This window comes from Magnolia sinica, chromosome 10 (assembly GCF_029962835.1).
Source record: "Magnolia sinica isolate HGM2019 chromosome 10, MsV1, whole genome shotgun sequence".
Classification (NCBI taxonomy): Eukaryota; Viridiplantae; Streptophyta; class Magnoliopsida; order Magnoliales; family Magnoliaceae; genus Magnolia; species Magnolia sinica.
Window position 1 is genome coordinate 82343349 of NC_080582.1, and position 11413 is coordinate 82354761.

The 11413-nt window shown below is 41.7% G+C and overlaps 1 protein-coding gene across 1 annotated transcript; it reads right to left on the reverse strand.

The window, feature by feature from the left end:
- Window positions 1-969: 969 nt before the first annotated feature.
- Window positions 970-1963, reverse strand: LOC131257569 (uncharacterized). The gene has a single exon (XM_058258355.1). It carries the CDS (start codon window positions 1909-1911, stop codon window positions 970-972), a length of 942 nt encoding a protein of 313 aa, XP_058114338.1. The 5' UTR covers window positions 1912-1963.
- Between the last annotated feature and the right edge of the window lie 9450 nt (window positions 1964-11413).

Sequence of the window (11413 nt, forward strand, 5' to 3'; positions counted from 1 at the left end):
CATTTTAAATATTTTAGAATTATTTTTATTTTATTTTTCTCATTAATCTGGGTTTCATGTGAGGAGTTTAAATAGGTTCTTCGGAACAGTTATACCCCGAGGAAGACTCTGCTCAACCTCACCTCCTTTCCTGCGTCAGAACTGGACCTGATTTCTAAACAGGTCTAAGAAATTGGATCCGGACCTTTTAATATTGGATCAGGCCCACTGGATACTCTGAACCCTGGTGGCCATTGATAACCCTACCAGAAGTTCAGCTGGGTTCTTGACGAAAGGGCCGGGCTGGGCTCTCATCTAGATCAAATGGGCTGAATGTGGCTCTAGTCATTTCAGACCCCAGTTTATAGGGCTGGCTCAAAAGACTAGGCTCATGGGGGCCATATCTAGATGAAACATTGTTCCAAACTCATCCACAATCGGTGGAATCGCTACCGTGCGGTCCATATATAACTGGACGATGATGAACGGTCTAGATCACCAAAGGATCAGACCCACCTATACAGTTGTTGGGCCAAAGAAAATTTCCCTTTGGTTAATCTAAAACTCACAAATCCATAAACCAAAAACTGAAAGGTAGAGGTAGTCAACGTTTTTCGGCACACCCTATCCATGATGGGCCCATTAGATCAACGGTCTGATCAATAAACCATGACCAGGAGTTAATGCAGTCTTGTTCTGATTAGTGTAGCCAATTATTCAACGGTCTAGATCATTAATCTACTGCACCTCATGATGGATAGACCATATCCCAACATTCTCCACCGTAGGAAAATCCAACCCTTCGATTTGTTGCCTCCAAGTAAACGGTCCATATTCAAATAGAAAATCTCCCTATGGTCCATCTATGGAGGATGCAACATATCAATGGTTGGATTACCGATCCGTGGGCCCTACTTTATAGCACCGAATAAGAAGAACATATGATATGATACATTTGATCAAAAGAATAAGAAGAACATAACCCTATAATCAACGGATACGATACATTTTAGATGGTTTGAGCTGATCAGTGACGTTGAAATACTGCAAGGTCCGGATCCACTTCCCCTGATCTTTAAGCCGATGGACGGCGATCGTCTCCGCCACGAACTCATGCGAGCATGCATCCCTACTAACGTTGAGTGGATAGTCGTACATCGCTGGCTTCGCATTGTACCGGTTCTTCCCACGTCCACCTTCCTGTAACCATTCTCCAACGACTTTATCTTCATGGCCCACCGAATGATTCTTGGCAATCTCGGACGATCCTATCCATTCAATCAAATCCCATGAGAGAACATACCCCATGCCCGACATGTAATGCCCGATCGGGTCCATTTCACGACATGGGATTACAAAACCATAGTACATATCTTGCCTTGGCAATGGGATTAGCGATTCTACCAACGGATCCAACCTAAAATAAATATCGTCGTCGGCTTTCATTACGTAATCGTACGGATAATCATGACCGTCGATCTTATCGAGTATGTTGGGCAGGCTAGATAGGTAAGTGTAGGTCTTGCCGGCGTTCATGTTCTCGGTGCAATTGAGGATGATGATGTCGTTGTGGTGCATGATCTCGAGTGCAACGAGGACCGTTTGATCTTCTTTGGTGAGGTTACAAAATACGAACTTTAGGTCTACTTGGGCATTTTTGGGGGATTGGATGCCGTGGACAAGGCGGAGGAGGTTGCGGCGTTCGTAGTGGTCTGGTCGGGTTAGGACTCCGATGAGAAGACGGAGAGTGGAGTGTGGAGGGGATTGGAAATGGATGGAGGTATTGGATTGGGTGATGTTGGATAGATTATGGAATTGGATCTTGTTTGTGGATGAAAAGATGCAAAGGAGAGTGATGAATAGGAATGGAGAGAGTGTAAGAGCGGTTTTTCGGGTAGAAGGAGATGGTTCGGAGAGTGTCCTCATCTTCATTGTAGGGACTGGATGTGGGTCTTGAGAGATTTTAATGCTGATAAGGGTCTTGAGAGAGAGAGAGAGAGAGAGAGAGAGAGAGAGAGAGAGAGAGATGAATTCATGGTGTTTGGTATTGGAAATTTGGAATGCAATGCATTCTATGTTCTGTGAGGCCCACCGTAACCTACGGTTACCAGGAATCCATGCAAACCCTAAGTGCTCTGGGGCCCACCGTGATGTTTGTGTTATATCCACTCTATCTATCGGGTTCTCCAGTCTGTGATGGGATGAGGTACAGAAAATTAAAGCAGATTCGAAACTCAAGTGGTCCACACCATAGGAAACAGGGGGATGGCAAACACCCACGGTTGAAACCTTTATGGGGCCCACCGTGATGTTTTATATTCCATCCAACTCGTTCATAAGGTGTTTCTCACCGGGATTAAGAGGAAAAAATATATATAATCCTGATATGAAACTTCTGTGGCCCCCAACAGTATTTCAATGTTGAACTTTCAATACACATTTTTTCATGTAGTGTATCCCATTTGAGTTTTTTATCTGCCTGATTTTTAAAATTTGGTCGAAAATGGACTGGAAAAACTGATAGACGGAGTAGATATAACATATACATTCTTACGGGTCCCACAGAGCTTAGGGTTACAGGGAATTCCTGTAGTCCCGAGTTATAGGGAAGTCGCGTCCTACTTTCAGGTACTAACGCAATGCTACGAATCTCGTGTGCTTTCCAGTAGTCCATTATTTTTTTATTTTTTTATTTTTTTTCTTAGTTCGGTGGAGAGGCTTTTTTAGTCGTCTATTTTGACTTGTCTTTGATAATGGGTTTGGCGAAGGTTGTATTATTATTTTTGAATTTTGGACAAGTTGTTGGTGGATTATCAGCTTTACACGTGGCACAAGCATTCAGGACCGTTGAGATCGTGAGGCCCATTGATGGATGGAGAATGTAGCCAGAAAATCACAATGATTGGATATCCTAACCATCGATTGGTAGTTATAAAATGGACGGGACATCCTAACCATCCATGGGTGGTTACAAAATGGACGGTCAACATAAAGTGGTCAGCAATCAAAATTCAACGGGTAAAACCAGAGTCCAGACGGTTGAAATTGTAAAATCAGTGTGATTTTTGCAAAACAAAATCAAGCTACTATTTCAACGGTTCATATTACGATAACTACTAGTTAGATGTCAATTAATCGAATACTTAGAGCAATATTTCCACTAATAGCCATTACTATATGAATCATTTGAAGTGGGCCTATCATCTGAAGTGGGATGCCACTATGTGTAAGTACTTAAATGATGTACTAAATATTATTCCCGTTGGAAGGATATCTTTTGCCTCACCTCATCGGAAGACACGTCACCTAATAAAAGTAGAATGATGCAAAGCCATACACACATCTACTAATTAAATGCAATGATGAATGACATGTAGCCCTAATATGTGTGTCACGTGTAATTGAGCCAGCATGTTGAGAAGGCTATAAAAAGGCCCACCAAAATAGGAATATGATCATAAATCTAGATATGCTTAACAAGACTGTCTCACACATTCCAAAATGAGATCGAGAGACAATCGATGCTCTCGCAAAGATTATGAAAGTTTGAGAAGTAGATTCTTTTGAGAGTGAATGGGAACCAAGGATACTGCGATGGATCCAGACCCCAATAAGACTAATCTCATAAAATTCACGGATCCTTACAGTCACACTGGTAAGAGATCTAAAAACAATTTCTAATCTGCGAAGACTGATGGGGTTTTTTCCCCGTGCTCGACCAGTCGTGAGCCTTATAGAACCGGTCGAGGGCTGGTGCACGACCAGTCGTGAGCCTTATAGAACAGGTCGAGGGCTGGTGCACGACCAGTCGTGGGGTCGAGCCCTAACTTAACTCAAAGTCCAGCAACTTTGGGCTATTTTTCTCCGGGGTGCTCAACCGGTCGAAGGTGGTACTCAACCGGTCATGGGTAACGCTCGACCGGTCGTAGCCTAGTCTCGACCGGTCGTGGTTATGCAGATTCGTTCTGCAATTTTGCGGATTGCGGATATCTGAGTCCTTTCACAACTGGGATGCAGAAAGGAGTTTCCTAAAGCTATAAATAGGGGTTCCTAGGATTTTTCTAAATACATGAAAAACACAAGAGGGCTATCAAATGTGTGAGAGAAAGAGAGAGAGGAAGCTTGTAGAAGGGAGGTTATGCTCGTGGAGGTTATCTATTGTTCAATTTATATCTCAGCGCTTCTACGTCCTCATAATCGGTGAGATCTCTCCGTTTTTCCTTTTATTCTCTCATTGTTTATCCACTGCTACGTGAGTGAAGAAGGTTGTAATTTTCTACTTCATAGTGGATTATTGATCTGGACGAGGTCTCGTGGTTTTTACCTCTTTGAGGGTTTTTCACATAAAAATTTCTTGTGTGGTGTGGTTTATGCTTTGATTTATTTCATTGTGTTATTATTCCATAATTCTGATTTGTTTCGGGAGGCTAGATCCTAAGGTTTTGTGCAAGGCCCCCAACAAAGTGGTATCAAAGCTAAGTTCATTGAACGGGTATGATCGGTTTTTTGAATTATGGAAGGTGACTCATCAAGGATGATCAGCCTCAATGGTTCTAACTGGACCATATGGAAGGCTAAGATGGAGGACTTCCTTTATTACAAGGACCTATATTCTCCAATTTTAGGCATATCAGCAAAATTCAAGGATATGTTTGATGATGATTGGAAGAAGATGGACCGAAAGGCGATGGGGTTTATTGGACAATGGTTGGATGATTTTGTGTTCCACCATGTGTCTACGGAGACCTCAGCCGCTAGCCTATGGCTAAAATTGAAAGGGCTGTATGAGAGGAAGACAGCCGGTAATAAAATTTTTCTGATAAGGCGCCTTGTGAATCTCAAGTTCAAGGATGGTGGTTCTGTGGCCAAGCACATGAATGAGGTCAGCAATATAGTGAACCAGTTCTCTGCTATGAAGATGGTCCTAAATGATGAATTGCAGGCTTTACTATTACTTAGTTCATTGCCTGACAGTTGGGAGACATTGGTAGTGTCTTTAAGTAACTCCGCGCCAGACAAAGATATTCATGGAACAGATGACCAGCTGTCTTTTCAATGAGGAGACAAAGAGGAAGTCTCAGGGGTCTACTTAACAAGAGGCCCTTGTAACACAGGAACGGGGTAGAGGAAAGAACAGGAAGGGCAGGAAGACCCGAGATAAATTAAGAGGCAAGTCAAGTAACAGAAAGGATATTGATTGCTGAAATTGTAGCTAGAATGGTCACTATAAGCATGAATGTCGTGGTAAGAAGAACGATAAGAAAGGAAAAAGAAAGGAGAAAGAAGATGAATCAGATTCCACTGCGGTCGCTTTAGATGGCGACGTTATAGTTATTCTTTCAGCAGACCATAATGTTTGTCTCATGGCTACGAGTCAAGACACCGACTGGGTGATTGACTCAGGAGCTTCTTTTCAAGCGACTCCACGCAGGGACTTCTTCACAAGCTACAAGTCGGGTGACTATGGGACCATGAAGATGGGAAATTCTGGCGTATCAAAGATCGTAGAGGTCGGTGATATTTGTGTGAAGACCGATGTGGGCTGCACATTAGTTCTCAGGGATGTGAGGCATATCTCAGACCTTCGTCTTAACTTGATGTCGATGGGAAGGTTAGATGATGATGGCTATGAAAGCCGGTTTGCTAGTAGGGGCTGGAAGCTCATCAAGGGTTCGTTGATTACAGCTAGAGAAAATAAGTGTTGCACCCTTTACAAGGTAAATGTCAGTGTATGCAAGGGTGGGTTGAACGTAGCGGAAGATTCAGCTATTAACATGTGGCACAGGCGTCTAGGCCACATGAGTGAAAAAAGGCTTCACCTACTAGCGAAGAAGTGGCTCCTTCCAGACGTAATAGGTACACCTCTCAAAACCTGTCTTAATTGTTTATCAGGAAAACAGCATAGAGTTTTATTCGTTAAAACTGTTTCTCATATTAATAAAATGCATGCATTAGATTTGGTTTATTCTAATGTTTGTGGTCCTATGAGGACAAAAACTTTAGGTGGGGCATTGTATTTTGTCACTTTATAGATGATGCATCTAGGAGGGTTTAGGTTTATACTTTGAAATCCAAGGACGAGGTCTTTAGTGTGTTTAAATTGTTTCATGCTATAGTCGAAAGAGAAACAGGTAGATCATTGAAGTGCATCCGCACTAACAATGGTGGTGAATACATTCGCAACTTTCATGAGTACTGCAAGTCCCTGGGTATACAGCATGAACAGACGGTTCCTAAGACCCCCTAGCATAATGGTGTAGCTGAGCAAATGAATCGCACTATTGTAGAGAGAATCAGATGCATGTTATCTCATGCGAAGTTGCCCAAGACATTTTGGGGAGAAGTAATGCACACGGCGGTGTATGTAATAAACAGGTCTCCATCGACCCCGTTGAATGGAGAAGTATCCATCGTATAGTCATCTCAGGGTGTTTGGATGCAGGGCATCCGTTCACGTACCAAAGGATGAGAGGTCCAAGCTCGATATGAAGATCAGGCAGTGTGTGTTCTTGGGGTACGGTGATGAAAAATTCGGTTACAGATTGTGGGATCCGACCGAGAAGAAACTCGTCAGGAGGAAAGATATGGTATTCTTTGAAGATCAATGTATAAAAGACATTGGTAAGCTAGAGAAGAACCAGCTTAGTTCAGGTGAGATAGAGGACATGGATTCGGTTATTCCTCCCGTGGTGCCTGATGACGGGGGAGTACAACAAGGTGTAGAGGATGAGGGAGTTCCTTTAGAAGATGGACCAGGGGAGCAGGCCCTACTTGGTCCACCTATTGAGCCACAGGTGAGGAGGTCATTTAAGGACAGACAGCCGTCCAAGAGGTACTTGTCGTATGAGTACATTATGCTGACTGAAGGGGGAGAGAAAGAAGATTATTCCGAGGCCCTAACCGACAAGCATAAAGGGGAGTGGTTGAAAGCTATGCAAGAGGAGATGGAATCCTTGCATAAGAATCACACCTATGATATGGTAAAATTTTCTAAGAGCAAGAAAGCTTTGAGTAACAAGTGGGTGTTCAGAAAGAAGATTGAGCAAAAGAATTCACAAATGAGGTTCAAGGCCAAACTTGTGGTGAAAGGGTTTGGTCAGAAGAAAGGTATAGACTTTGAGAAGATATTCTCACCAGTGGTAAAGTTGACATCCATACGGGTGTTGCTTGGGTTGGCGGCTAGCATGCATCTAGAGATAGAGCAGTTAAATATTAAAACTGTCTTTCTCCATGGTGACCTGGAAGAAGAGATCTACATGCACCAACTAGAGGGGTTCGAAGTCAAGGGCAAAGAGCATATGGTGTGTAGGCTGAGGAAGAGCTTGGATGGGTTGAAACAAGCTCCACGACAATGGTACAAGAAGTTTGACTCGTTCATGTTACAGCATAAGTATGACAGAACGGAGTCAAACCACTGTGTGTTTACGCGCAAGTTCTTAGATGGTGATTTTTTAGTTCTGCTATTATACGTTGATGACATGCTCATCATGGGAAAAGACATCAAGAAGATCGACAGGCTGGAACAGGAGTTGGGCAAGTCTTTTGCAATGAAAGACTTGGGCCCGACTAGACAGATCCTAGGAATGGAGATAACCTATAACAGAAGCAGCAGGAAATTTTGGCTGTCACAAGAGCGGTATATTGAAAAAGTCCTAGAGAGGTTCAATATGAATGCAGCGAAGCCTGTCAATACTCCACTAGATGGTCACTTCAGATTAAGTGACAGGCAGTGTCTCAAGACGAAGGCAGAGGTGGAAGAGATGCAAAAGATACCTTACGCGTCAGCTGTAGGAAGTTTGATGTATGCTATGGTGTGTACACGCCCAGACATATCATATACAATAGGTATTGTCAACTGGTATCTTGTCAATCCTAGCAAAGAACATTGGGCAGTGGTGAAGTGGATATTGCAGTATCTAAGAGGCTCATCCAGGTTGAGCCTATGCTATGGTGACAGAAAACCTGTATTAAAGGGCTACACAGATGCAGATATGGCAGGCGACATAGACTCCAGGAAGTCTACATCAGGGTTCATGTTCATGTTTGAAGGGGGGCAGTTTCTTTGCAGAGCAAGCTACAGAAGGTCGTAGCATTGTCAACGACAGAGGCCAAGTACATTGAAGTCACAGAGGCATGTAAAAATATGCTTTGGATGAAGAAGTTCTTACAGGAACTTAGCCTGAAGCAGGAGGAGCACGTGGTCTATTACGATAGTCAGAGTGTTATACACTTGAGCAAAAATCCAAGTCAGCATTCCAAGTCAAAGCACATAGAGATTCGGTATCACTGGATTAGAGATACTTTGGAACAAAAGGTATTATACCTTGAGAAGGTCCACACAGACGATAATGGGTCAGACATGATGACCAAGGCTTTGTTCAAGGGCAAGTTTGAGGTTTGTAGAAATCAGGCTAGCTTGAAGAAGGTAAATCCCTCTTGGGTCAAAAAGGGAGAGATTTGATGGGATTTTTTCCCCGTACTCGACCGATCTTGAGCCTTACATGACCGGTCGAGGGCTGGTGCACGACCAGTCGTGGGGTCGAGCCCTGACTCGACTCAAAGTTCAGCGACTTTAGACTATTTTTCTCCGGGGTGCTCGACCGGTCGAAGGTGGTGCTCGACCGGTTGTGGGTGGCGCTCTACCGGTCGTGACCTTGTCTCGACCGATCGTGGTTACGCAGATTCGTTTCGTGATTTTGCGGATTGCGAAAATCTGAGTCCTTTCATAACCGGGATGCGGAAAGGAGTTTCTTAAAACTATAAATAGGGGTTCCTAGGATTTTTCTAAATACATGAAAAACACAAGAGGGCTATCAAAGGTGTGAGAGAGAGAGGAAGCTTGTAAAAGGGAGGTTATGCTCATGGAGGTTATCTACTATGCAATTTATATCTCAGCGCTTCTACGTCCTCGTAATCGGTGAGATCTCTCCGTTTTTCCTTTTGTTCTCTCATTGTTTATCCATTCCTGTGTGAGTGAAGAAGGTTGTAATTTTCTACTTTATAGTGGATTATTAATCTGGACGAGATCCCATGGTTTTTACCTGTTTGAGAGTTTTCCACGTAAAAATTTCTTGTGTGGTATGGTTTATGCTTTGATTTATTTCATTGCGTTATTATTCTATAATTCTGATTTGTTTCGGGAGGCTAGATCCTAAGGTTTTGTGCAAGGCCCCCAACAAAGACCTCTGTGGCTAAGTTGAGATAATTAAAGAACAATTGTGCACCATGATCACCAAGGATCCTAAATCAGCAAGGAAATCCAACGAGAGTTTGCCTCTTCATAGCCTATATAAGGAGCACGTGATGAGGAGCTCCACATCCAGACCAAATGCAATTTCTCATACACGATGCAGCGTTGCTTATCTTAAATTAGTTCCTTCACTTCTATGTAGCCACACTACAAAATATTTGAGGTTTAGATTAGCTTAAATTGCTATTGTCTAGCGTCATCGCTACAGTACGCTTGGTATGATAAATATTCATGACCTACCGTCATCGGATTCCCGATCAACTGAGTTCTTACTTGAAAGATCGCAGCTCGGTCACATCCTACTGACCATTTACCTTGATTGTTTATCCACATAGGCGATCACAGGTATTTATTTTTCACTTATTTCTCTACTTACTATCTTTACCTACTGCTTGTATTGATCTTCAAATACATATTAATAAAATCACTATTTTTTAGCCTTCAATTTTTAATCTATCCATTGTTTTTCTATTGAAAAATACAAAATTTACTATTATTGGTGAAAGAAAAGTCCTTAACGCAAGGGAAAAACAATCCATTCAAAATGATTAACCCATATCCATCTAAAATAGCCTCATCACTATAATTGTCAGTCGCTAAGAAGATAGTTAAGCCATTGAATTCGGTCTGAATCAATCTAGCTCAACACAAGAGGCACCAACATTCAATTGAACTCGAGTTAAAGACTCTGACACACCCACACCTCCCTAATCGCACTCATTTAACCTAATACAAGCCTTTGTTAAGACATGCGGCTTCATGTTTGATTGAATTGTGCAAACAGTACCATGATCATTCTGATTGTGGGGGGAATTTATGATAGTCCATGCAAATAGACATCCAGAAAATATTGTATGCAGGATTTTATTAAAAATTTTCAAAATGTCACTCTAATTTTATATATTTTTAGAAAATCAATTCCATCTATATTTTTAGCCACACCCCATCATAATGCTCAGTTTGAATATCATTGTGCTAACAAAACCTCGAATTATCACATTCATACATATAAATTCAAACGTAGAAAAATCTCAATGTAATTCAAATAACCTATTCTTCTAGTTCTAGAAAAGTATTTTAATCCTGATGTAAAGAATGCCATCATTGTATGGAATTTCTTGTTTGTCGGGATGGACCAAAGTGGTTGACTTCCATCACAGCCGTCCGTGTGTCCATACTGCAAATGGTAGTGGTATTACACCGTACGTTAACTGTAGCTTGGGCAGCACTACTTCAACCCTTTCACCTATTAAAGGTTCTTTTTGGCCAACTTGCTGATTAATTTGGCAAGCTTGCACCAACACAGCATTTGAACAATAATATTAATAAAGGTGATAGAGTGATAGTTTAATACTGCTTTTTCGACCATTGTAAATATTTACCGTACATCTAGCATTTGTGAACATCAAACCAGATAGTTCTTATGTTTGTTGATGGAACATAATCAAAATATCACACTGATTGAATGATCCCATCCATCCAAATTAGTGGCTATCAAATGGACGGCTGAAAGTGAAATGATAAGTAGGTCCAAGTCCAACTGAGGAAAATAGATGGTTATCCATCAATAAGGTAGCCTTCTTTTTTATATCCATCCGTTTACAAGCCATGAAAAGAACGGTTAGATTCTCTCATAAAAGTGAGTACTTAAGATAGGCATCAATGATCTCAACCATCCATTTTATAGGTGATTGATCGAATATTAGAATCACATTCTTTTTGTTCCCATAAGTTTTTCAACAGGTGGGCCATACTATTTTGTTTTCTTTCATTCCTCAACCGTGCCACATGTACAAAAGAGATAGATTAAGGGTAAGAAGAACTGTCCTCTTGTTTTGTAATAAGAAACGGCCGGATTTTTAGGTCAGAAGATCTAAACATATTGACCCACTTGTTGGAAATCTCCTCACATGCACGTGTGCCATACTCCACACGTGTTTGCATGTGGATGGGAGGACTCTACAGAGACATGAATCTACAAACACCATGAGAGTATACCAACATCAATTGAATCTCAATGTTATTGATTTCAAAAAGCATCTGATTAAAAAATAAAATAAAAGACTATCATTATTTGATGAATTCATCGACCAATGGGCCACATTTAATGGGCAAAATATCTGCCTTGGGTGGTTACAATCATTCATATTTATCTCATGGTCCATCCACAACAGAGCCCTGGCT